We start from the raw sequence: 27,422 nt of genomic DNA on the forward strand, positions 1-27,422 counted from the left end.
TTATTTCTGCCCACTGCTTTGCAAGCGCCTCTTTTGTGATTCCAGCTGGACATAGCTCCTTGCCTCAACCCCTGCTCCTCACAAAGGAGCGACATGCTTCCATCGCTGCCTCAGTAACACAGCCAGCTCCAGCAGTACAGGCAACTGTGGGCAAGGTCAGCCCTCTGCACCCACATGGCCGCTGGACGAGGCCACCCTGCTCCTGCCCCTTTGGCGCTGCTCAGGAACCCGCTCCTGGCACTGGGGCCAGAGGTTTCTTCCCAAGTCCGACAATTGCCAGAAGTGCAATCAAACAGACTTCACTGAGGTGAGAGCATTGCTAGGACCGTAAGTGTAATGACAAGTTTTTCTCCCCCTTCTAAATACCACTACCATTTTGCTTTATTTAGAGCAGTAAGGGGAAATCCAACTGTCTGTCTTATATACAAACACGTACATAAACACACACACCCTGCCTTCTTTGCAGAAGCTACCTATTTAGCCCTCCCCAAAACACAGGAATGCACAGACACAAAACAAAGTTACAGTACACCGAGATTAAACCAAAAGGGTTTTTTGAATCAGCCAAAGTCAAGAAATTAGCATTGTGAGGTATGAACATACCTAAGTTATTTATATGCTAATACATCTAGTAATAATTTGCAAAACATTAGTAGGTATCTTCAAGACTTGAAAAATCTATCAGATGCAGAAAGGACGCTCGTATTTCTGAGAGACTGCTGGGAAAATACCAGAACTTGTGTAGGTAGAAACACCAAAGATCACCTAAATGAAGGAAAAAATGAACCACTTTGGCTTTAACATACATAAGTTTCTTTTGAAACAAAATAAATCCAGAACATTCATCACAGCCTGACTACTTTGCCTCATTAGAATTAAAACCTTAAACACATAATTCTTCTAGCAACACAAAATCTTCTATACATGTCAAATTTTCTAAATAAAGAAGCTTCTTCCCCCCTACTTTGGCTAGAACTTTTCCCCCCTGTTTATTGATACATCTTTCTTCAACCTGACTCCCTGATTCTCTTCTACTGAGGCCTCACCATGAGAGCTATGGCGCAACTTTAGTTCACGGAAGAAAGATGGGGAAAAGGGTCACTAGATTTATTAGGCATGCAGGACTTTTCCTTTTAAAATGGTAATGTAAATAATGAGATTTTAATAGCAGATTTTGAGGGCATAAACAGTCTTTCTTTTAAAGTTAAAGGGCAGCTAAATATAAAGCCACATGCTGAATTCTCCCAGGTATAATTCCGCACCCAGGATAAGCCTGTAACCCAAAATTATTCTTCTAATATTAGGAATTTCTAAAATGAAAAGAGCTCTTGAAACAAGCCCCGAACTCAGGACACTAGACACTTGCCTCAATTACCAGCCCAGCATGAGCGCCTGGGGTCCAGAGACCAGCTCTAGCCGTCTCCTGAGCTCCTCAGCCATCCCTCCTGACCCGGACCACTCCAAAAGCAGTCTCAGGGCCCACAATAAATACCACAGCCTCCTGGTTACACGGACTCCACTGGAACAGCTTCTAGACCAAAGCCCCAGAAAAAAAACACTAAGCAAAACAAAAAAACACCAGCAAACCCCACCATGCTACACAATACAGCCTAATGCTCTCTTCTTTCAAGGTTAGGGTAATTAGGAAGAACAGAGGCCTAATTCTGCAGCTGGGTTTTACTTTCCTATCTCTTCTTTATCTGTTTTCACATTTTAATACAAATAACACCTACTTAATTCTTGCACAGACCTATGTTGCAAAAGTTTTACAGGCTCCGGGCTTCTCAATAACATGCTCTTGGACAAGTTAGACTCGTTACATCCTGGGTGAACATGCCTTTCTCAGCCCACTTTAAAAACCCCTGTCGCAACTTCTTCAGCAGTGCATCTCTTTGTCAAGATTATAACAGCATTTCCATCAGGGTAATGCTACAGAGAGGAGGCTATTACTGTGCTCGATCCACAGGGCACAGTGTGTGTGGAGGCTTGTATTTCTTGTTACGGTGTCTCGCCAGGCTGTGCTTGGGTGCCTGCTCCTGCTAAGGATGTGACCGACCGATCTGCAACTTCTCTCTTTCTGGCAGTAGGGAAAGTGCAAAGGCAGTTTCCACACCCTGTCTTTACTGCGTGCCAGTTTCAAAACACCTATGAGTACACTTGCCAGAGCCTTGCTATTTTGCTTTAAGGTTTATTTTATAAGCTCTGCACAGTATAGGCCCAAGGATTTCCTTCTGCAGAATTCTGGAATACAAAACAAAGTCAAACCATTGCTGAGTGACCTTTTTTTAAAAAAAAAGAAACAACATTTTCACATAAATCTGGTATTCTACAGAAACCTATGGTTCAAATTATCCAATACCCTCCCAGTCATGGTGAATGAATTTTTTCAACCACATCCCTGCATTCAGTCTGAACACTCTGGACTGGTCTCAACGCAACTGCTGACTACCGTAGCCATTGACGGGTAGTGACCTGGGCAAATTACCTGAATTCTCACAGTAGCACAATCCTGAGTGCATTTGTACCAGCTTAACATGCTTCTATACGCAAAGGGAAGAGTGTGTTTTGGGAAAAGCGGTATCAGCTGGAATATTGCAACTGATAAAATATCCCAGTTTTCTTTGAAGAGGTGTAAGTGCACAGGCTGGTGTGTCTGGGACAGCTCTCCACACTGATAACAGCTACAAGATCCAAGGTTATAGATACCTCTTCTAATAGACCGTTACTGTCTTCAGAAGCGGCTTAATGTGAATCGGAAAAAAGACTAGCTACTCGACTGAGAACAACTGCCCTTATCCTACCAAAAATAAGTTGTTGTTATTGTTACCAGTATGCTACATAACATAATGGTGTTATGATCCAATTCCAGGTCAAGAGGAAATCTCTTCCCTTTCCCCCCACCTCTTCCTTGATCATCCCAGTCTAGACGCGGGGAACACAATAACCTTCAACACGTAAGAAATAGTGGGATTTTTCTTCACCTTCTCAGGCAGAATTGGGGGAAAGGAAGAAAAGAAGACAACAAGAAATCAGCTTAAATTGCAACGAAGGAGGAGACAGGAGTACGTGTCACTATCAAGAGTGAAACACCAGAACGATTTATATAGGACAAACACAGAGCAATCCTTCTTAACTGCTTCTTAGAAGCCACCAAGAAAACTGTCTTTTGAGAATGATCTAGGCTTACTATGTATTGCCACAGTGGCAAAACTCAGACTAGGTGGTTACACTGCCTCTTCCACTCAACATTTACAGGCCTCCAGATACTGTTACCTCCACATCTAATGAGAGCTTTTCCTGTGCCTGTCATTCTGATCTGTGAAAAACTATACTACTCCAGACTTTTCTGGAAGGTTGGGGTTTTTTGTGGCTTGAGTATGTGGGTGGCCTTGCCTACAATTTGGGCCATGCTGCATGAGAATCCATGTACAAAACAGGAAGACTGTTTTTTCCAACAGCTTACATTTAAACAGGCAAAGAGTTGGAGATACAGAGCTTTAGCAGACACGCAGCTACAAATTACATTACTGCTTCCTGTCCTGCCTTGTCTCTGCTGTATATTTCTGTACCAGAGGGAGGGATATCCAAATCACCTATGAAATGATACCTGAAACACCACTTTCCAGTCTAGTTTTGGAGAGGAAAAAAAAAACCAAACCAAAAACATGCCATTATACTACCTGTTAAATTGTCTTCTAAGTGAAAACTATTGCATAGCATTTAGATAGCAACAGTAGGAAAAATGGGGACTAAATCACGGGGCAGTAGCTTCACTTGCCTTACTAAACAGAAAACATGCAACAAAGCTATACAGCACGTATCAGCGTGCAGGATTTTCTCTGTCGTTACACAACAGTGTAGGAAAAGATATGACTCCTTCAAACTCCTTGGGACTGCGAATGTCTCCAATTTTCACTTCCTGGCCACAGAGTTGTGAATTTGGATTCAAATTCTAAACTAGAGCTGTGAATTCAAGGACCTTGGCTCCTCTCATCAGTTATGAGTGAACTGCTGTTGCTATTCCTAACATTCCCAGCACGACCTGCTCTCTTGCATCTCATCTTTCAGTGGAAGGAATTGCTCTTGCCAGTTGGGAATCCTTCCTACTGTGTGGGGAAGGCCAGCACGGGAAGCGCAACTTATCACGTGTCAAGCCGCTTCAGCTATAGCCAAGCTGGGCCCAAGGATCACACGCTCGCCTCACTGAAACCTCTTCAGTTCTGCTTGATTGCTGGATCGCCCTGTTCTATAAACGACCTGCAATCAAACCATACTACAGGACCAGAGAGCAGTTCGGTAAAGAGGCAGAATTTCCCCTCTGCCACACAGCGGCGGCTGGCTCTACCCGGAGAGCCACAGGTGAGGCAGAAGCCGTTCTCCCGAGCAGCCCATGACCGGAGCCTCACCGCTCGGGCCCACCAGCGCTGCGAGAGCAGACCGTTACTCTCAAGCTCCAATCACACTCCGAAGCAGCCCAGGCCTCGGGCCACCGGATGGGATCTGCCACCAAGTCGCAGGGGGGGAGAACGGGGAGGCGACCGCATCCGTGCTGTCACGGCTGGAGGCGTGCGAGCCCTCCTCAGCCCGTTCCGCCAGGGGCGGCCGGGGCCACCGCCGGTTGACCCGCGGGGCGGAGGGCGGCCGCCGCAGGGAGGGGAAGCGGGGCATGACTCATGCTTTTTGCCCGCTCCCCGGGCAGCACGGGAGCGCTCCCCGCCGCCGGCGCAGAGCGGGGCGGCCGCTGGCAGAGGGGGTGGGGGAGGCCCCCCCGCGAGCCCCGCGCCCCGTCTCGGGGGGGGGGGGGGGCCCGGCGGCACGTGGCCCACCCCGCGCCAATCGGAGAGGCCGAGACCATAGAGCAGAGCCAGGCGCTCGCTAGACATTCCGCCCGCGGAGTCCGTCTCTCTGCTGCCGCCATCTTGTTGGAGGCAGCGGAACCCGCTCGGCCGCAGAGCCGGGCCCGCGCCCTCCTCCCGCTTAACCTGAGGCGCTCCCCACCCCCCGCCGCCCTTCCGCGCGGCCGGCGCCACCGGGCGCAGGGCCGGCTTTACCTCTAGTAGGCCCGCAGCGAAGCCTATGCTGGGTACGAGGCCGAGGGGCCGGCCGCCATCTTGGTAAAAAAGAGGGCTGTGCGTGACCTACCAACATATGAGTGGTCCCTCCCCCACGTACCCTTGGCCGGCGGGTTGCTATGGGAACGGGGCGGGCGCATGCGCGTTTGCGCCGTGCGCCCGACAACGCCCCGGGGGCGGGGCCTGAGGGGCGGGGCGGGGCGAAGCGCCTCGGCTCCTCCCCTTCCCCCTGACGGTGCGCGCGCGCGGGAGCGGCAGTTGGGGTCGTTGGTTGGGTGCGGCGCGGGCTGGCAGGTGAGGTGAGGGATGGGCTGGGCCGCTGCCCTCCGCCCTCCCTTCTCTTTTCTTCTCTTCCTTCTCTCCCTTCCTCCCTCGGTGTGGGCTTGGGGGACTGTCTGCGCGGTCCCTCTCTGGAGGGGCGGCATAGGGCAGCCCCTTCCCCAGCTCTCCGGGATGTCCCTCTGGGCGCTCTCGCGGGACGCTCTCGGCGGGCCGTGGCTGAGGGAGGAAACGGCTGAGGGAGGAAACGGCTGAGGGAAGGCGGTGGGGCGGCCGGGAGGGGTGCTGGGGAGACGCTGGTGAGGAGGAAGCGGGCCGATGGCGCCGGCTGTAGCCCCGCCAGCAGCTTGGGGCGGGGGAGGCCCCCCCGCGAGAGGGGGGTGTGGGAGAGGTGAGGTAGCGCCCTGCCTGCCCCCCGCCGAGCGCGGGGCCTTGCTGTCGCCTGAAGTACCCGCCGAAGGGCGGGCCTCGGAGATGCGGTTCCCTCTTTCCAGAGCGGTGCGGTAGTCAGTCTGGTGCCGTTCGCACGCTACGCTTCATAAGACGCTCTGATAGAAAACCCCAGCGGGTTGTTGAAACCGGAGGGTACGGATCACGATCGACCAGCTCCAGAGGAAAATCTGGACTGCTCCGTGACTGCGTGCTCCTGCCTGCGTGGGAGCGCTCAGCCGCTGCCCTGGAGGGAATGCTATGGGAAAGAGCCTTTGTGCAAGATTTCTGTGCTTGGTCCATATATTAAAATGTAATGTAACTGTAGGCATCTGCATAAATAGCTCTCCTTCGTTTCTTGGTAGCTGTGAGAAACTTTCTTCTGTTCTTAGCTTGCCTCTGAGAAATGGTTGGGTGGCAGACAAGCCTCGTGAATTAAAAGAATGTTCTGTGTTCTAGCAGGATCAAGTTTTGTTTGGCATTGAAAATCTCTCATGGAGAATGGTTAAGCAAGGATCAATGACCTCACTCGGCAGGAAACACTCTTGGAAGAGTTGCTATCGGAGCAATCTTGCACACTGATAAAAGTCTCAGAGATGACCTCTTCAGCAGTTAAATACTTCATAGGTCATAGACCAGCTTATTGACTGAAATTGCAGATACTGGCTTTTATTTTTAGCATGAAATTTCACTTGAGAAGCATGTTACCCAGTTTTTGTTCTGTGTGTGTAATCAGGATGCCAGATTTTTGTCAGCAAGTTCAGCTTCACATGAAACGACACCAAATTGCTTCAATGTTTAGCACCTTTAGTCTGTTCCTCCCATCAAAAAGCTTTCGTCAAAACTGAGCTCTTCCTTATTGGGAGGTGGGTGTGTGTGGAGAAGCAGCTTGGTAATTGTTAATAGTGAAGTAATCGTGGTGAGCTAAAAAGTTTCATTGTAATAAACCTAAAGGAGGTTACACTTGTATGTATATATACACATAGGGTAGCTTTGAGAAGCAAATGCCATGGCTGCTGGAAATCATCACCAATTTGAAAACAACTTTGCCCTCAGCCAGACCCAGTACACTAGCACAAAAAAGGTTGGGCTCCTGTCCATCTGACACTTGGTAGGCTGCTTTGGCATCAGGATGGCTTTTTGATGGGAGGCACACTGAAGGGTGCCATACATGGAAGCAATTTGTGTCATTTCACAAGATGTGCTATGTGAGCTTTGTGAGCGCAAACAGATACCTTTTTGGTTAGAGGGCAAGCCAGGGGAGGGACTAGAAGGGGGACTTGGAGATCTCATCACTTGAAGATACAGCATATGTGACTTTTTTATATTGCCGTAGTAAATTATATGATTGCTTGAACTCATGCAAGTTAGTGTGATGGCAGTTCTCTTCTGTTGACAGGTCTTTGTTTTTCAAGAGACTTTTTTGCATGGAGGTGTTAGATGAGAGATTTCCTGCTCCTCTCCCCCTTTGTATCTTAAAGCGATGCAGCTGCGTGTGAAAATCTTATCTTGGCAAAAGAAGTTAAAATGACTGAGTTTGCAAGCATTGATACTTCATTTTTGAAGTTGTCAACTCTTTACAGAACGCTCAAGCATGAACGGAAATATTGAGGGGAAGGAGGCTGAAACAGAATAAATAATACACGAGGGGTTTTTTTGAGATGTTTCCTCTAAATAGTAAGATGTCTTTAAGCAGTATGTTTGGTTTGGTTAGTTTCCGGAAAGGATGTGAACTTTTCTTTTTCCGGCTTCAAAATGGTTTGTCATACATCTAGTGCCTATAGCACCCACGTTCATGTAGCTTGAGTTTATTGTCCAATGGTTGCTGAAAATTCTGTTCCTCGTTAATACTAGAGAGTCAAATACTTGTACTCCGTGAAGCAATTCACACTGTTTCAAAATCTGGACGTCCAATCAAGAATGCTTCTTTTTTAATTTAGTGTGCAACTAAGCGCTTTGTGTTTTGTTGTTTGGGTTTTTTTTCTTGTACAATTTTTAATAAGTTGAAAAACATTATTATTTTTCCAGATTTGTTCCTGACCTTTCATAAAAATGTCCAAGGTAAGAATAATATTTCTGTGTTCCAGTGTAACAATGTGAAACAGATATTTTATTTTTAAATATAAATCTGCAAGGGCAGAATGTGTAACTTGCATCGCATTTGATGGTGATGTGTATGCTAAATTTATGGGTCATAAATAAGAGAGAATTCACATTTAGAAGACATCATATTGAAAGATTTAGTGATGTAAAACATATATTAGTTTCCTACAAGTACAAACCTCTGCAGTTAACTAATACTCTTGGAAGGATTTAGTTTTGGTCAGGGAGTTGCATACAAGCTCCCTGGTGCATTTTCATTGAAACTTCCATTCTACTACTGTATTTTGAGCAGGAATCATTTAAGAAAAGAATTTAGATTTAATTTCTTTGTTTATTGATAGAGACAACGGATCTTCTGGAAAAATCCTTCATAAACAATGTGGCAACATAAAATATTATTGGCATCCTGGGATTCATCTAAGGAGGACTTCCAGCAGAGGGCTAGCACTTCACTAGTCGTTCAGTGTTTTCCTTTAGATGTGCTAAAAACAGACTAGAAACAGTCACTTTTTTATTTAAATCCATAAACATTGGACACAAACTTCTTTATTTTAAATGTGTGTGAAGACACTGTTTAAAAAGTGTGTGATTAGCAAATGAACTTCATACTTCCCTAAATAAATGTTTGGGGGTTTGTTTCTTTTTTACTTAAGGTGATCCTGGCTGGATAGCTGAATAAATGAAACTTTTTTGTTTTTTAATTCCAGGTGAATGTAATTGTTCTGTACTTTATTGTGAAACTGTTGAGCAGTAGGAACACCTGTGTAGTTTTCTCTCAGTATGTCATGTAGATTCAAACCGTTTGAAATAACTGAGAAAAGCAGTTATACAAACAAGTATGTCTTGAGTGGTTCCTTATTATTGTCTTACTGTATTTTATTTTTAGCAACAGCCTGCTCAGTTTACCAATCCAGAAACCCCTGGCTATGTTGGATTTGCAAACCTTCCCAATCAGGTTCACCGGAAGTCTGTGAAAAAGGGGTTTGAATTTACTCTTATGGTGGTTGGTAAGGAAACATTTTATAGTCTTTCTCAAAATTAGTATTTACTCACAGGGAATTTGGAATTAAAATGAATATCACTTCCACTATTGTAAGGCTTCATCTTGGATCAGAAAGCTCTTCTGTGGGTTGGAACTAGATGATCTTTGAGGTCCCTTCCAACCCTAACCATTCTATGATTTAACTTTCTTTTATAGTTTATTAATTCATGCAGCAGTTGTTTTCCACACTACAAATGATGTTTGAATACGTTAATAAGTTCATGGGTGAAGTGAAGAAATGTTGTTGTGTACTCTAGTGATCATTACTTTCTTCCTTCTCTTCTGTCTTACCAGATTCAAGCATTCCATTTAAAATGGAATGTGTGTTTTGATTAAGAGAATAGTATTAAGAAGACTATTCTATTTAAAATGCTCTTTATGCTTCTGTAGCTCAAAAGAATCTGAACTCTGGTCTTTCCAGCCCTTCTAAATACTCTTGTAAGAGAAGAATGAGAATTGGATTCGTTGGTTTTGATGTGAGCTGTTACTTTTAAAATTGATCTTGAGTTTCTGTTAGCAGTTATAATTTAAAGTTTAATTCTATTTGATACTTCATGAAGCATCCGTGTTGGTATCTGGAATGGAAAGAGAAATCTCGTGTGTCTGCAGAAGTACCTTGATCCTCTCAGAAGTCGGTGTAAATTTTTGCAAATTAAGTAGACTCCCAAATCAGGCTTGGGCGTCTTCTATCTCTGTCCCTGTCACACTGCTTGGGAGCTGAAGCATCTGAGTTCTGGTGTTTGAACTTTGTAATTCTCGCTTTTAAAATAGGCTTTTGCAAAAAGTATCCTAATAGAATTAGGTTCTTTATTACCAGGCGTCACAAGAAGTAAATCCTATTTGTGTGTTAGATTTGTCCAAGAGAGATCACAGTGGAAATGAGCAGGAGAGGTGAGGCAGTACATGATAGGAGGTGTTCAAGTTCTTAATTGTTTTGGATTCCAGTAGTTACAGAAGGAGACTGTCCTCCAACCTTTCATTAGTTTTGCCAAATGACAGCCCTAGCATTGCTTTTATCTTGTTTCTGTCTTTTGTAGTTTTAGTGTTGGACAGAGTTGGCCCTTATTTTTGTCTTCATAGAATTTTATCATAGTTGGTTACTGTATCATTTATTGGATTTGCTTAGGATAATATTATAATGGATATCTTATAAAATCTAAGGGTAAAGCCAAACTATAAGCAGATGTTTCACATTACGATGTCTACTGTGACTCTTCAGAATTTACTGTTCAGTGATCATAAAAAACTGAACAGTTCTGAGAAACAAAGATATGCTTTCTCTGCTGCAGCTAAACTCAATTTCTAGATCTCTTTGAGATTAATTGCAAATAGTGCTATGTCAAATAGTTCTGGCAGAAAGCTATGTAAAATTATATAGACCACACAGTTGTTTCTAGCCTCTTGCAAAATAGAAAATAGGGGGAAAATGACATGGTGTCAGAGTAACAGAAAGACAATTAACACCACCCATGTCTCAGAGTAAAATTTAACTTTACAGTTGTTGCCTGCCAGTATTCTAAGGGGTAAATGAAAACTACAGGAGGAGAATTTGGAGAAAAGTAGCTTCATTGAAAATTTGGAATGATATTTTAAGATACATGAGCAGAGGGAGGCAGCCGATGTAAGATAAAATAAACTGTGCTTTAAATTGTTGATTATTTCAACAGTTTGGAATGTGAATTCTTTCTCTTGAAATATGCGTGGGGTTTAAATATGTTCTCTTGTGAGATATATCACAATGCCTGTATCGAACTACTATTCTTCATGAAGTTGCCATGCTTCTTAATTTCTGAGCAGGAGAATGTTTCTCTAAAAGTTGTCTGCACTGACAGAGTCCTAATCAACGGTTTTCCTTCTTCACATTGTTTTTTCTGCTATTTATTGTGGTTTGTGAAAATATGAGCTGGGGTTTATAACAGTTTGGCTGCTTCACTGTGGTGCTTCCAAAGAAATCCTAGCCACTTGTATTTATTAACAATTTCATGTTCCTTCTCATTATTAAGCTGTTACTTCATCTAAATAGTTATTTCACTTGAGAGTCACTAAACTCCAACTACCGTGGCCAGTAGTTAGAATAACTACTCTTTTCATTAATCCTTGACAGCGACTATGAAAACTGATTTGGTTTACATATAATACTTACTTAGACTGAAAGTAGGGAATGTGCCACTGCTTAAAATCATACTTTTTTTGGTTTTGCTGAAATGATGTGATATGACTGTTGAGTTCACTGGTGAAGACTGCACTGGTAAAATCTGATCTTGAGAGATGCATTCCATAAGGCATTAAAAACTGGCAGCTCCTAGCCAAATATTTATTTAAAAAACAATTCCATCTCTTTTTTTCTTTTGTTCAGATATTTTTGTCGGACTCCTATTGCAGAATAGTCTGTGTTACTCAGAGGGATCATGCGGCCAATCATTTTTAACATCTATTTTTTTAAAATTAATTCTATCAACACCTGAAATAAAATGAGAATTCTAGAAAAGGAATTGTTCAGTGAAGTACTGAGCACTTTGAGTTGCGGGTCTTTTTTATGCCGTGAACGTTTTGTTCTGATTTAGATCTTGATCTTTAGCTAATTAGTTGGCTTTTGAACTTTCCTCACGGCTCAGTCAGTAGCCCTAGAACAAAAATATATTTATGGTACACTCAGTGAAATGGTACCATCCGTGAAAAAATTGCTCTGTAAAAAAAGCAGAAATAAATCACACTTTATGATGGCTGGCTGTGCAGAAGTTCAGCAATGCCTTTTTTTTTTTTTGTTTAAATTGATACAGCCCAGGCAGGATCTAGCTTCTCACTCTATTTGATCTTTCACATTCTGGAGTGATAGAAAAGCATGCCTTAAAAAGTCATGAGACACGAAATGGGAAATTTTAAGTCTAAATTGATCGAAATGACACTTGACTAGCAGGTTTAATTACAAATCATCAGTGAAAGCTCTGAGAAAGTGTATTATAAATCTGAGATGTAAATACTGTTATTCAACCTTCTCGTGCAAACTTTTCTAATAAAAAACTATAAGATGTAAATTTTAAAATGAAAATATTTACATTTAACTTGAAAAAATCTATAGTCAGAGGATACTGTCTGGATACAGTTGGAATTAATTATGTAAATATGTTGAATTTATCTTTATATCGAATCACAGGTGAATCTGGATTGGGAAAATCTACATTAATAAACAGCCTCTTCTTGACAGATCTCTACCCAGAAAGGATAATCCCAGGAGCTGCTGGTAAACACACCTTTGTTATAGTTTCTCTGTTCTCGATGGTTTTTGGAATTGAATACTTTTATCTTTGGATTTTAGTAACAGCCAGTAGTGATTTCTAGCCGTAATAATTTCTAATGTATTTCCTTATACTTGAACTGTTCGATAGAATTGGTTCCCTCTGTACTTGGGGTGTTTATGGGGTCTTTGTTGTTTAGTCCTCAGGTGTATTCATATTGGCACAGAGCAAGTTGATCTCTTCTTTTGCTTAAAAAAAGTCATTGTGGTGCAGTAAGATAAACAACCAACTAAATCAGAAACTTTCTTTAATTTTTAATCTATTGCACTTCTAAACTTATGCATTGTTTATGCCTGCTTGGACTTGCAACTTGATTCCTTTGCTTTGGGTTGATATTTAGTGAATGTGAACTTCACTTCTTTTTCTTCTTCAGTTCCTTGTCCCTTTTTTATTCTGTTAAAAAAAGCATATAATAATCCAATGAAAGAGGATATTGTAAGAAAATAGAGGAAGGTGCTATTATTTTCCCCTCTTTGCTACTTGTTGAATGACTTGCTTTAATAATTCATCATGTTAGCTGATGATTACTTATCACTTTCAGCCTTAGGAAACAATCCATTACGTATAACTTAATATTGTTCTCCAAGTTGCTGATGACATACAGGTTTTTTTCTCAGTCCCTTTTACCTTAGTTTCTGCATTATATTTAAGAACAGTATGAAATCTCAAATAATCTTCTAACAAAATCTGAAGAACTTAAGTACTGAGTCTTGCTATTAAGTTATCAGGCCTTAGAAGGTAATCTGTGGAATAAAATTTATATGGTTGCGTCTGCCAATTAATCTTTTGAGCTTATCTCAAAATGACATAGTCTTATAAATTCTATTCTGAAACATCAAGTTTATTGTCTTTTAGAGAAGATTGAACGCACTGTGCAGATTGAAGCCTCAACAGTTGAAATTGAAGAGAGGGGTGTGAAACTACGACTGACGGTTGTAGATACACCAGGATATGGGGATGCTATCAACTGTCGAGACTGGTATGTACACAGAGTATATGTTGACCTATGTATGAAGACTGACATCCCTTTCAGATTTGTCCTGGGGGCAGGGAATAAGTGACTGAAGTGGGGCTATATTGATATGCAGTTCAAAGTAGGATGGCCCAAGTGGCAACCGTAGCTCTTCTAAACACTTCCACTCCAAAGGTGATTCAAAGTGATTATACTTTTAAGTCATTATCTTAACTTTTTTGGTGTGCATTATCTAAATTTTTTGGTGTGTTACGCAAAGTGCTGAATTTGAGGTGTGATTTTTTTGGAGAGGTTGTTATCCCAAAAGCGGGATCGTTTACCCGGTGTGCGGTACACCAATATACACACAGAGCAGAGGTATTTTATTCATTTCATGTCTGTGCAGAGATGGGTGCTAGGTGGTAATTCCACAAAGCTAGCACACCACACACAGAATCTACAACGTATTTATCTTGTTACAGGATTAAAAAAATGCACCTAAATTTACGCTAATTGGTTATTAATTACCGCATCATCTACTATTGGTCAAGCATATTTAAATTAGAACACATGCTCCTTGAGGGGGTGTGTGTGGGTGTAATTTGCATAATCATTTAATTGGGTGGGTGGTCGTGAACTCCCCCAGCCACCTTTACATTTCCCCTAGTTAGTGCTGATTTTTGTTGACTTCGGGCCTCTGGCAGTCACCCAGCTCTCAGGGCCTTCTGGGGCAGGATGTTTCCTTTTTATCAGGTTTTCCAGCTCTTCTTCAAAGGTATAGTCGTTAGCAAAGAAAGGCAGTGCATTTAACCCTAAATTAAACGGTGTCAAAGCACTAACCCAAACACACTTCTGTCCCTGTAAAGTGAAAAATTCTACTTTATAGATATCAAGATGGACATGTTCTCTAATTTTGAGGAGGCTTAATTTGTTATGAGTTCATTCAGATACATGTAAAGAGGCATCAATAACTTCCACACAACTTGAAATAAATTTTGTGACACAGATATTTTGATTGGTTTTTTTTTTTTTTTCTTAGTTTCTTAAGTTTGGAAGAGTTTTAAGTGCCCAATGACCTTGACATTTCTTTGTAGTCAGAAAGCAATGGAACCACTGGAACACAAGACATTAAACAATACTCTGAGAAAGTAATTCATCTAGTCTTTGGTGCAAGTAAAAATCCACCTTTAGATCTTGTCCACATTCATTTGAGCATTCTCAGATTCTGTTCTTCGTTTTCAAGTGCATTTTCATCATCTTTGGGTTCGATTGGGGTTTTTTGAGAAATGTAATTAATTAATTAAAACTTATTAATTATAATAAGTACTGAGAAATAATCTTGAGATTAATTGGTTTTCAATGGTAATCCCTCTTCCCACATCTCTCAAGCCTCTGAAGCTCAGGGCAGGGACTGGGGAAATGAAGTCCCTCCAACTGTAAGTGAAGATCAGGTTTGAGACCACCTGAGGAACTGAATGTATATAAGTCCATGGGACCCGACAAGATGCATCCCATCTTGTTGGGTTATCTATGGCAGATGTAGTTCCCAAGCTGTTCTCCCATCATATTTCAAAAGTCATCACAGGCAGGCAAAGTCCCCAGTGATTGGGAAAAGGGAAATATCGTGTCCATTTTTAGAAAGGGTGAAAAGGGAGGACTGTGGGAACTACTGACCAGTCAGCCTCACCTCTGTATCCGGTAAGATCATGGAACAGATCCTCCTGGAAGAGATGTTGAAATATATGGAAGGCAGGGAGGTGATTAGACACAGCCAATATGGCTTCACCGAGGGCAAATCGTGCCTGACTAATCTGTTGGCCTTCTACCATGGAGTGGATAAATGAAAAGCTACTGATGTCATTTACGTGCACTTCTGTCAGGCCTTTCATATTTTCCCCCACAACATTCTTGCCTCTAAATTGGAGAGAGATGGGTTTGATGGACAGACTGTTAGATGGATAAGGAATTGGCTGGATGGCCGTGTCCACAGAGTTACAGTCAGTGGCTCAAAGTCTAAGTGGAAACCGGTAATGAGTGATGTCCCTCAAGGGTCCACACTAGAACTGATACTATTTAATATCTTTGTCAATGACATAGTGGAATTGAGCCCACCCTCAGCAAGTCTGCAGATGACACCAAGCTGAGTGGTGCAGTTGATTCGCTAGAGGGAAGGGATGGCATCCAGGGGACCTCAGTAGGCTTGAGGAGGGGCCCAGGCAAACCTCATGAAGTTCAGCAAGGCCAAGTGCAAGGTCCTGCACATGGGTTGGGGAAATCCTCAATCTCAATACAGACCGGGACATGAATGGGTTGAGAGCAGCCCTGCAGAGAAGAATTTGGGGATACTGGTGGGTGAAAAATTGGACATGAGCTGGCAATATGCACTTGCATCCCCAAAAGCCATTCATATCCTGGGCTGCATCAAAAGCAGGTCAAGGGAGGGGATTCTCCCCCTCTACACTGCTCTTGAGAGACCTGCATCTGGCTCTGGGCCCCCTCAGCAGAAGACATACATGGACCTGTTAGAGCAGGTCCAGAGGGGGCCACAAAAATGATCCGAGGGCTGGAACACCTGTGAAGACAGGCTGAGAGTTGGGGTTGTTCAGCCTGGAGAAAAGGCGACTCCAGGGAGACCTTACTGAGGCCTTTCAATATATAAAGGGGCTTATAGGAAAGATGGAGAGAGACTTCTTGCCAGGTTCCGAAGTGACAGGACAAGGGACAGCGCTTTTAAACTGAAAGAGGGTAGGTTTAGGTTGGGCATAAGGAAGAAGTTTTTACAGCGACGGTGGTGAGACACTGGAACAGGTTGCCAAGAGAAGTTGAGGATGCTGGAGTTGTTCATGGTCTAGTGGAGAGTGTCCCTGTCCATGGCAGGGGATTTGGACTAGGTGGTCTTTAAAGGACCCTTCCAACTCAAACTATCCTATGATTTTACATCAATTTGGAACAAGAAGCTTAGATTATCTTGAGCATGTGTAATTAATACTAGTCAAAAGATAAATACTAACCCAAAAGAAATTTGCTGTAGAAGTTGTGTTGTTATGTATGTATATTTTATCTTAATATATATATTAAAAAAAGCATAGTAGTTTGTTATTCTGGAATTCAAGTAAAATTTTAAGATATGTGCTTAGATATGTACAGTCTTACAGCACCAGTAAATTAATTTTTGTCTATCAGCAGGTTTGTTCATAAAACACCATTGTCTTGGTGTTTTAATATTACCTTTGAAACATCCCTACAATTATTGACCATTTGGGAACGAGCATGATTTCTTGAATCCATATTTGTTTTACAGTTTTAAGACCATAATATCTTACATCGATGAGCAATTTGAACGATACCTGCATGATGAGAGTGGTTTGAACAGAAGGCATATCATAGATAACCGGGTTCATTGCTGCTTCTATTTCATTTCACCGTTTGGTCATGGGTAAGTGTTTCTCTGTCATTTTATTTTTTAAACGGTTTTACTTTGGGGAGTTGGTTTGTGCCTGTTGACTTAAATTTTCAGAATCAGATTGCCGTGACTTAAGGAAGTACTAGAACTGCTGGAATTAATTGGGCGCATTCTTTCTGTGAAAGGAGAGAGATCTACATTGGTGTAAAAAAAGTGGTAATTTAGGTTAAAAATAAATTTAACTTTTTCCATATTTTAATTTTAGCCTTAAGCCTCTGGATGTTGAGTTTATGAAGGCTATACACAACAAAGTAAATATTGTGCCAGTGATTGCAAAAGCTGATACACTTTCTCTGAAAGAGCGAGAAAGACTAAAGAAAAGGGTAAGTATTTTTCTAGCTTGCTGCAAAGTGTTGTGCTTTGGTTACGGCAGCATGGTTGCTGAAGAGGAGCATTCTCATTCAACCTTACTCTGTCCTAGCCAAGAAAAATATAATCTCATGCACAGTGTAACGTTATTTAATATGTAGTTTGATATCTTTACAATTTTGATACCTTTATAATTACATTATGGGTGAATTTTGAAACTTTGGAAAAATATTTAAATGTATTTGCTAACAGTGATTGCTCCCTTACCTGTTTAATTAGTCCCAAAGCAGAGACAGTATTTGGATCTATAGTGTGCATATATTTTTTTACCCAGTCAGAATTCTGATGATTGAAAAATAGAATTTTTGGAGATTTTTTTATGATTTGGAGTTTGTTTTCTTCCCCTATGTCACCCTCTTCTAGTACATTCCAGTTCTTTCTTCCATAGGCGAGACCTCTTAACACATTTAGTCTTGCAGGACTTGATGCTCTATTTGCTGAGGGCGGGGGGGAAAATGCAACAAAGCATTATGAGTCAATAACAACTGTGAAATTTAGAAATAAGTGTTAGAATTAACTTGCCAGAAGGCACACTTGATCCCATCTTAGCTGTTATATTTAAAACTTCATCTATGATTTTTTTTCAGTTATTCTGAAAATCCTTACCCAACTTTCAATAAAAATAGAGAAGTATACTTTACTTTGATAGACTTAGTGTGCTAGAATTCTGCAGAAATAAGGATTTTTTTTTAAATATTGTTTTAAAGAGCAAAATTTGGGTTTATTGCAAATGGTTTCCAGCCGCAGATGCCATTCTTAGCAGTCATGAAGACAGAAAAATTATTTGTTGTGTCTGTAGCTCGCTTAGGTTTTTAAATGCTCCCACCCCTACCTCCCAAATAGTAATTCAGAGGCAAGAGCAAGGAGTTTTAGACTGTTCAAAGCAATTATCACTTCTGAGTCAATGCTTTCTAATGTTAAAAAAAAAAAAGCAAAGGTTTTAAAAAAGCTCAATTTATTATGTGTAATCCACAAAGGACAGTGTTTATTTGAACACACTACTGTTTGTATGAAAGTCTGTGGCAAGTAGGTGTTGAATATCATGAAGAAATATGGTGCTTAAAAACAAATACTTGCCAAGTAATTTGGATCAATAAGATAGGCCTGAATTTCTCAAGAGATTGTTTATAACTGGTCTAGTAATTGTACCTTAAGATTTAAAAGTACTGACTTTAATATTATCTCAATTTCTGAAATTATAAATGTCAGATTCTGGATGAAATAGAAGAGCATGGCATCAAGATTTATCACCTGCCTGATGCTGAATCAGATGAGGATGAAGATTTTAAGGAGCAGACCAGACTCCTGAAGGTATGACTGGCCTCACAGGTTACCTACGTGGATAATATTCCATATGTTTTTGGACTGCTCAGATGGCTTTAGAGCAAGGTATGTCCTGTGAGGAGGTCTTGAGTGAGTCACTGTGTCCCTGTGCCCAGGCTCTCTATCTGGAAGATGGTGGTAACAACGACTTTTTTTTTTTTACTTTTTTTTTTTCCAGCTTCAAATTAAAAGCATTACAAACTTATTACCATAATATGCAGTGCTGAGCAGAACAAGGATTGTTCTTGGAGTTGTTTGTTCTGGTTCATTATTAGTAATTTTTGCATTTTTGGCTTTCAGGCCAGCATTCCATTTTGTGTAGTGGGATCCAATCAACTCATTGAAGCCAAAGGTAAAAAAGTTAGAGGTCGACTCTACCCATGGGGTGTAGTTGAAGTGGAGAATCCAGAACATAATGACTTCCTGAAGCTGAGGACAATGTTAATGTAAGTTAGAAAATCCCAATGAAATGGCAGTTTAAAAAACAATCACCAGAAAGATACTCAAACACTGTAATGGAGGTTTGAAGTGGTTGTAGAATCCTTGGAGACATTCAGAATTTGTCTGGAGAAGGCCATGAGCAACCTTCACCTAGCTGGCCTAGGCCTAGACAGGGATTGGACAACATAGGCTCCATAGGTTCTTTCCAATATGAATTACTCAGTGATTCTGTGAAATAATCTTTTGTCTTAATTCTTTTGTCGAACACAGTGTTGTATTGCTTCAGATCCCCAAGAACACAAAGCAGGTTGCTTCAAACCTTGTGCTTCTTCGAACATATCTATATGTAGATATATATCTGCAAAGGAGTAGACTTCAAAAGTCCACTGGTTGACTTTTTTCAGGCTTTGCTACTCTGCTTCCCCTGCCCAGCACTGCTTCATCAAACATCTCACCCAGGAGGACAGCTTATGTCAGGGCTGCCTCTGGGTCTGAGGTGGTCTCTCTACGTGTCTTTTATTGCACCCACTTAACTTAAATTAGCTTTTAAGTTAGCATGTTAACTGGGTGTACATGCTGAACGTTGACCTAATACAGCGCAGAATGTGAGAGCTGGTTAAGCAAGCTGATGTGACACAGGTATGTTTTAATTCTTTCTCTTCCTCCAGCACCCATATGCAAGATCTTCAGGAGGTGACCCAGGATCTTCACTATGAGAACTTCCGCTCTGAGAGGCTCAAACGAGGCGGCAGGTTGTCATCTTATGGTTATATGCTGTTTCTTCCTCTTCTGAATTTATTTTTTGGTGTCTCTCTCTCTGTGTCTCTCCTACCATTTCATTGCTACGATTTGGTAGATCATGGACAGCTCTGTAGCTCCAGTAAGCACCAAGTTCAGTCAACCAGCTTACACTGAGTGTAAGAAAAAGTATTATGTAAATCTAAAGAGACAGTTGCGGCATTAGAAGGGTGTAGTTAGATCTCTGCTTTGGTTTAAGGCTTGGAATGTTTGAGGTAAGTAAGTAGGGCAGATGTCTATGATAAATGTTGTCTTAAATCTGCAAGTTAGGTCAGTGCTGATATGTTAAAAAAAGGTTTTTTTCAGAATTAACTACTGGGATATTTGGACTGCGTCTTTAAAAAGAGAAACTCAAGTCCTTCTGCAGTGCTTTATTAAACATGGTGTATATATAAATAATTTTCTTTGCATAACAGTTACAGGAGAATGTCTTTCAACCCTATTTTGAGCTGTGGTGGGTAGGGCACAGCTTTCCTGGTAAGAGAGATGGGCAGAACACCCCATTTTTCATTAAAATAGCAGGGTTTGTAAAGCTGAGTTTGTGAGTCCTTGTTGAAAACTAGGTGTTTCCTGGTTTAGATTTTTTTAGTTGCTTCTCTTATTTCAACCACTAGAGGGTTTCATAATTGCACATTTCAGTGGGTTTGGTATATTTTGCAAAGCTTTTTCCATCATGCTGTTGACATAGGTTTTGTCATGTGCCTAGTCAGTTTTCAGGAAAAGGGATTTGTCTCTGCCTGTAGCATTGGCCTACAAGTCCGGTTTTCCCTTCAGGCAGGCTGATGTGCTCTTCTTCCCTGACTTTAAATCCTGTCTTCTGAAGTTCAAGCTAAAAAAATATTTTTGCCAAGTTCTGGTGCCTGTTATCCAACAGGTATGTACAAAGGTCTTAGAAGTAATGTAACCTAAGGTCATCCAGAGCTAAAATAACATTTGCCAATTTTTAGAGGATTTAAAGTTGCCTTTGCCAAGGACCTGTGACAGTAAGTTGCTGTTAAGTTGGGGCATCTTTCTTTGTGAAACTAAACCATGTTTTTGTGTCTTTTCTAAGTAGGTGGCCCATATATCTTTGTTTTCACATTTCTGAAGTGGTGCTAGAATGTAGTTAAATTTACTGTCAGTGAGGGTAGTTTGCACGTGAATTTATTTCAAACTTGCACCTACCCCACCAGCAGCGCTTGGCAATTAGTGCTTGTAGAGTGTATTCACTGATGTTCTTAGAGGCTTTTGGGCACAGAGGATTTTTTGACAATCTGTTTCTCTGTTAGCCTTTAACAAGCATCAGTTTGTTCTCTTTGCACTTTTGATGGCACTTGTGTGATTAGATCTGTTAGCAGATCTTCCCCATTGCAACATGGGAAAGGAGAAATCTATTAGCAAAGTGGTAGGTAATTTTGAAAATAGAGTACATAAAAATATTCTTATGTTTGGTTTCTTACTGTAAGACTGGAATGTCCCAATTAAACGAGTTTGCTGAGATACTGATTGAAAGCATTGGCTTAATTTTGACATGAGTAATCAATGTTTGTACTACACTTTAACCTGTTATGCAAAAGAAATCTTTTGGACTTGTAAAAAAAAGAAAAAGAAAAAAGTGACTATACTAGAAAAATAATCAAACTTCAAAGTCTTAAGTGGAGCAGAGGATAAAGGGTTCCCCCGATTGGAAGGATTCCAGATACGTACGGTGCTTGTGTTACTTCTGTGGTTTTGGTTATGAGCCTTTTTGATGTTTGGTAGCAAACATGGTTCATGAAGTTAGAGATGGGATAGAACTGCATCAAAGGAGGGTTCTGCCTGGAGGTAGCCAGGTTCCAGATACAGAATTTCTTAGACCACTGGTTATTTCACATGTTGCTTCCATATTTTGTTAACATCTTGTCCAACATGACCTTGAACTTATATTTTGATTTAGTTGTATTGATTTATTGCACGGACGAAAGAGAAGAATCGACTACGTGTTTGCAGTATTTCTGAATTTGCTATATCTGTGTGGTACTCAAATTGCAATCAGTTAAGATAACGCTCAGGGAAACTGCTATACTTGAACACCGTTCAGAAATAGTTTTTATTGATACTTACACGTGAAGATCTGTCATGTTTTAAAGTAATAGCTAGAACGGTTTATACTTGTTCTGGGCATAACTTTATGAAGGAATGAGGGATAAATTGATGTCTTGAAAATGCTTTAAAAATAAGCCATGAATTGCAGCTATGTGGAGAACAGGTTTCGATGACATGTGTTTGTATTATGAAACTCTGACATGTAAGATGTGTTCTAAGAGCCTTGATTTTTGTCAACAAAGCATTCTCTGAAAGTTCAAAATCTGGAATGTATGCACATTATTGAACAATATTCCTCTTATTTTAGGAAAATTGAAGACGAAGAAGTAAACAAAGACCAGATTCTGCTTGAAAAAGAAGCCGAAGTAAGATGACAGAACTCTGCACTCTTGTGATGGGGGGATTTTTATTCTTGTGTCACTACTTTAGGTCAAATGATTTATATAGTCTTGGTAATTCATAAAGGAAAAGACAGAACTTGCTGATATAGAGTTATTCAAGGTGCAGTAATAAAACAGAACGTGAAGAGGTGTAGAGGAATCTCAGGATACTGATTTATTGGAACAGGGGGAATCTGGTAAAATGCCTGACTCCATTGTAGTAGTCAGTGATGGATGTAATGCATGTTGTGTGGGGAGGGAGCCATCCTCACAGGAGGGAAGGTTCTAGAGGTAGCAATTGCAGACTGGGAAAAAGTCAGTCCAGCTCTGCAGTAAAGGAGGGAACAACGGTAGGAATTGTCAGGAATAACGAACGAAACAGGAATTCTCATTCTGCCACTATGATAAATCCATAGTGTGTTGCTCTAACACTGTTTTCATTGTCCCCTAGCCCAAAAAGGATGTAGCCAAGAATAGAAAAAGTACAGTGATAGCAAAAAGTGAGCAGAAAGGCTGAAGTGACGATCTGAAGCAGGTCCTGTACAAGGGGAGATTCGATTCATGTTCTTGTTGGGAAGCAGATGACAAGAGGGGAAGGATATAGTAATGGGCCTACATAATCATAGATGGCAGAGTGAATGGGAATCTACTATACAAGCAACAGGTCGCGTTAGTGAGATTAATGGGCGGCTGATTTCAAATAAAAAAAAAAGATAGTTTTAAGATAGTCTGTAAATTGTGGAACTCATTAGCATGGTATTTTGTGCATAGCAATAATGCAGATAGGCTCAAAAATGCTGAGAGACTGGAGACTTTTTCTTTCTCCATGAACTTGCTCACTAAATACAAAGGTAGAATTTTTTGGTTTAGCAAGTTCAGAATTGACAGATTTCTGGAGTTTGAGAGATACATCAGGAAATACTGCGGGTGTGCACATGGCTGTTAGGCTCTTTCATGCAATTGCTAATAGCCAGTGTTGGAGAGAAGGCTGAGTTAGGTGGACTTTTTGGTCTGCTCTGGCATGAGCGGATGCTTAGTCTTCTACTAGTGGTCTTAGCGGCTGCCCAAGTCCCAAAAGATAACTAGAGTAAAAATGAAAAGGGTCGTTGTTTCAAGGAATATGGAAAAAGAATAGTGTAAACATTTCACAGGTTTAACTATTCATTATTAAGCTTAACAGTTTAAGTTTAAAGTGTAAGTGCACAAAGGCAAAGACACCCAAATGTATTTCAGTGAGGTTGGCTTCCCACCTGTCAGAGTTGGGTACGATAAAAGAATTTAAGTATTGTGCATGTAACATGGCTGAATTCATCTTAGTAGCTGAGTTACATGATTACCCTGTGCTTAAATATTGCAGTGCTCTAAAACTGAACTTGCAACCATTTTTAATAATGCTTATGTCTCCTTGGATGATTTGTCTGTAATACTCGCTCCCACCTAGACATCACTAGCAAGGAAAGTAATCCTGACAGTTCTTTTTAGTGACAGATAGAGATGTAGTTTGGAGGGACATAAACAAGCTGCTTTTCTTCTGGTGATAAGCTTTAGTAACTGTTTGTTCAGCACTTCAGCAGCATCATTTTTATGCATTTAACTTCAGAGGTAGCAAAGACTTCCATTTTGGGATGCTTAAAATCTCATCCCAAATTACAGTAGTAAAGCCTGCTTCTTTCGGTCAGTAAATTTCCAGCCTCTTAATGGATGAAGAAGAGCAGTAGGAAAAGATGCCATAACCTGAGGTTCTTACCCATCAGATAAAGATAATGCAGATATGTGTTCCCTCTTTAATATAAATAATTAATAGTGTGGCGGCAGTGAGGAGTCGTATTCTGAGGTGAGATTAGGCCACAGGATTCTTCTGTGCTCCTTTTCCAGCTTCGTCGCATGCAGGAGATGATTGCGAGAATGCAGGCGCAGATGCAGATGCAGATGCAAAGTGGAGAAGGAGATAGCAGCACGGTTCAGGGACACCATGTATAAAGTCTTTGGTAAGATGTTCAAATAGCCACTTAAAGGGTTTTTCTTTTAACTACTCATTATTGTGGTTGGTATTGAGAAGTTTTGGAAAAACGTTTAGAAGGTGGGTTTGCATAGGTTTCAATCTTACTTTTAATTTGTAAGGTTTAACTACTGTTTGTGAAGTGAAATGGCTTGGAGGCAAACTAAACATTAGTGTGGTTGTGTGTGTATATGTTTTTTTTTTTTTTTATATATATATATATATTTTCAAATTTTCCAGAAAGTCAATGCAGTATATGCTGGCAAGAATCATGGAAGGAGTCTTTGAAATTGCATAAACAGGTGTTTCTCAAACTCATAATGAAGTAATTTCATTGTGACTTTTAAAATGTTTGCAGTTTTTTCAGGTTTCTAACTCTAAGAAGATAGCTGATCTTAAATTGTATTTTTCTGTCTTGGTTTTAGATTACTTTATACCCTGACTTAGAGGAGGCGTTTGGAGTTGAATTACGATGGTGTTATACCAGAAAGGATGCCTTTTGCTCAACATGTGACTTGGCGTTTGCTTTAGAATTTAATGTGGAAATGAATTGTGGTAATTCTTGTGATGTGTATTTCATAACATGTACTCAGTTGGTATTTTATATATTATACACATTTGACTTTGTTTTTTGTTTAGTAATTCTTATATTGAGCTTATATTTCCCATTGTATTAGGGATACAAAGTAAACATTGAAACTTTTCTAGCCTGATAGGGCATTAGATAATTTTTTTTTTAATATGGCTTATTAGCTTCTTGCTTTTAAATTTGTATTACATGAACAGCTGTCAGTGATATCTTGTTCAGTGGCATGTAACAGTCACCTCACTAGGGATCCTTGAAAGGTTAATTTTATATTTTTTGCAGTGTTTACAGGTGTGTGTCTGTGAGACCATCAGCCCTTTTTCTGTCTCTGCTCAGTGCAGATGATTTTCTTGGCCTCTGCAAGTATCAAATTAAAATTCAATCATGCCTTGTGTCTTAACAAAAGAAATAAGAGGAAATGCCTCTTTAAGAGGCACACTGTATTTTATATGACAGACATTATTTCCTTCAGATTTAACCTTGAGGGACATATATTCTTTATTGTTTGCCTAAAATGTCTTACTCTATTGCAGATAATTTTGAAGAGTTTCTTGTAGGTCAGCACAAATCAGTCCTACTATTTTCTGGCATTACTGTAGCCAAATAAACTTGAATGATGCTGATACTGTTAAATGAGGCAAACCCCAAAGAGTAGTTTTCTATGCACAGGTGTTTCCTATATCCAAATGCATAAGAAATTCTAGATTCCTAATGAGTATTTTCATACGATTTTTAGGGCATTGCAAACTGTTAATTGTAGTATAAAGTATATACTAGCACACTTCTCTTTTTTTTTTTTTTTTTTTTTTTTTTTTTTTTTTTTAAAAGTGATCTGTGCCTGACAGGTTCAATGCAAACTGTATTTTAAGGTCTTGCTCCAAGACAGAGTTAGCAGTATTACTTCGGAAGTGACTCCGATGACTTACACTTTTTTTTTTCTTCTTCAGCCAAGGTCACTTTCCTTAACACTGGTAGTAAAGGAGACCATTTGTTAGCTTGGCTGGACTTCTACTACATCTCGCGTCTGGTATTGTATTTGTAGTACGTAATAACAGCTATAGTGTACAGCTGCGTAGCTGGTACCTGATATGGTAAGCAGTAATACACCATGGTTGGTTTTTCTACTACTTCTGATAAAGCCAGCAATCAGATTTCCTAATCTGATCTGTTACAAAACATTGTTACCTGAACAGCTAATAAATAGAATTGCGAGTTTTTTCTCTTCTTTGAGCTCAGGTGCAGCTGTGACTTTTATAAATTTTTTTTAATGTTTCTTTGAAAAAATTAATAGGATTTCTACAGCTAATGTGTAATTCCAGTGGTACTTAAGTGGCTAGATGAAATATAAACCTGCTAAGCAACTAAAATTTTTACCTGCCTGAAACTGCTGTTGATGAATTGTTTTACATTTGAATCTTTCTAAAAATGTGAAGTAAAATCCAGCATCGTAGCCTTTGCTAGCGACCTCCAGTTTTCTTCTCAAAGGCAATTACTGTCAGAGTTTTGCACAACTCATTTGACCTTCCCTAACCTTGACAAAAGTGAAAACGAGAACCTTTTTGTATGTTGAGAAGCACAGAAGTAGTAAGTTCCATTTTGTCGAATATTTACATATAAAACTTAGATGCATGCACTTCTAAGTTCTTGTCTTGCTTTTTCGAGAGAGCGTGTAGAAACAAAATAACATGGCAGTATTGTCAAAACACTCCGCAATACCTTATTTATTTCCTCAATCTTTTGATATATTTTTGTGAATCAGTTGTCATAAATTTACCAAAAGAACTTACTATAAACTTAAGTCATCAAATACTTTGTGAAGTCCCATGTCGTTCTTCAGTTGCCACAAATCTGGGGGTTTGGGGGTTTTTTTTGTTTATTTTGTGGGGTTTTTTTCCTGATAATGTAGCATTTGTCTACTGTTAAGCTATTTGTCTGGTATCTCTGTTAAATGCTTTGAACACAGCATGCTGCAGGCATTGTGTGCTTTGCCAAGGAGAGCAGCTGTGGGACGTTCGTGTTTTCACCTACAACCTTGGTAGGGAATGGTAAGCTGCAATAGTACTATGAACCTGTACTTGAAGAAAAACTGTGAAATCTATAATGTATGCAAAGGGGGACTGGTTGTACATGTAACTCTCTCTGTGTATGTTGGTTTGATAGTTTTTTTCCTGTATTTTCTAACATGGGAACAAAAGCAGATTGTCCATGCATTCAGTGCTGTTTGGTCACTACCTGTGGAATTATTTTAGGCATATCATGTATCTATTAAAATATTTGATTAGGATAAAGTATTCAGTTTGATTCTTAGGCAAATAATTTTTGATCTACAAATTCTAGCAGGAGAAATATTTTCATATGTGGTTTGTTGGTTTTTTTTTTAATAGGAAAAAGCAAGTTTATGGCACTTGCCATTTTCACTGAAATACTTTAAGACAGCTAATTGCTTCTTCTTCCCAAGTCTTTTCCCCTTTACTTTTCTTGTGATGGTCTTGCAATTGATGGCTTCATGGTATGACATGAAAAGTGAGACTACCTTTCTCAGATTCTGTTTCGGACAAACTCAACTACTGGTAGAAGAAAGACTTGGGTAGAAGAAAGATATGGAGACAAAAGGTACATGTTGTTTGGTGGCTTGCCAAACTGGCCACAACTCTTTTTCTGTAGCAGCATTGTTACGGTTTTTATTTTAGGAGTCAAAATAATTTTAAATTTGCAGAGCTTTATAGTTGGTAGCAAAAATTACTTGCTCTCGGTACAAAAATCTGTTATATTCTGTTTTATGTACTGCCATTAGCCAAGGCTATAATAAAAAATGCTATAATACGC

General features: G+C 40.3%; 2 protein-coding genes across 6 annotated transcripts in view; one reads left to right on the forward strand and one right to left on the reverse strand.

The window, feature by feature from the left end:
- HDLBP (high density lipoprotein binding protein) overlaps positions 1-5,189 on the reverse strand; it is a 38,998-nt gene extending 33,809 nt beyond the window's left edge. The window contains exon 1 of one of the 2 annotated variants that reach the window (XM_054835668.1): positions 5,052-5,189. The gene's annotated coding sequence lies outside the window, so the exon portion shown is untranslated. The remainder of the gene's footprint in view (positions 1-5,051) is intronic. The other variant, XM_054835665.1, reaches the window with a different exon arrangement.
- SEPTIN2 (septin 2) lies at positions 4,173-27,422 on the forward strand. 4 transcript variants are annotated; one of them, XR_008578307.1, is made up of 14 exons: positions 5,279-5,366; positions 7,809-7,841; positions 8,770-8,890; positions 12,080-12,166; positions 13,077-13,200; positions 16,475-16,609; positions 16,842-16,959; positions 18,215-18,316; positions 18,629-18,774; positions 19,438-19,521; positions 21,939-21,996; positions 23,887-23,999; positions 24,436-24,565; positions 25,544-27,422. XR_008578307.1 is itself a non-coding variant. In XM_054835674.1 (13 exons), the coding sequence occupies exons 2-12, from the start codon at positions 7,833-7,835 to the stop codon at positions 23,989-23,991; spliced, it is 1,089 nt and encodes a 362-aa protein (XP_054691649.1). In that variant the 5' UTR covers positions 4,173-4,359; positions 7,809-7,832; the 3' UTR covers positions 23,992-23,999; positions 24,436-27,422. The 4 variants fall into 4 exon arrangements, 3 of the variants coding, with proteins under 3 accessions (XP_054691649.1, XP_054691647.1, XP_054691648.1); XM_054835674.1 differs by lacking the exon at positions 5,279-5,366 and adding an exon at positions 4,173-4,359 and having other exon boundaries at positions 24,436-27,422; XM_054835672.1 differs by having other exon boundaries at positions 24,436-27,422.

Source organism: Grus americana, chromosome 9, assembly GCF_028858705.1.
Source record: "Grus americana isolate bGruAme1 chromosome 9, bGruAme1.mat, whole genome shotgun sequence".
NCBI lineage: Eukaryota > Metazoa > Chordata > Aves > Gruiformes > Gruidae > Grus > Grus americana.

Excerpts from the sequence above, each read along its gene's own strand:
- SEPTIN2 (XM_054835674.1), top strand. Across the intron at positions 16,960-18,214 it reads GAGAAAGACTAAAGAAAAGG|ATTCTGGATGAAATAGAAGA; the intron begins GTAAGTATTTTT and ends TATAAATGTCAG. Across the intron at positions 19,522-21,938 it reads AGGCTCAAACGAGGCGGCAG|GAAAATTGAAGACGAAGAAG; the intron begins GTTGTCATCTTA and ends CTCTTATTTTAG.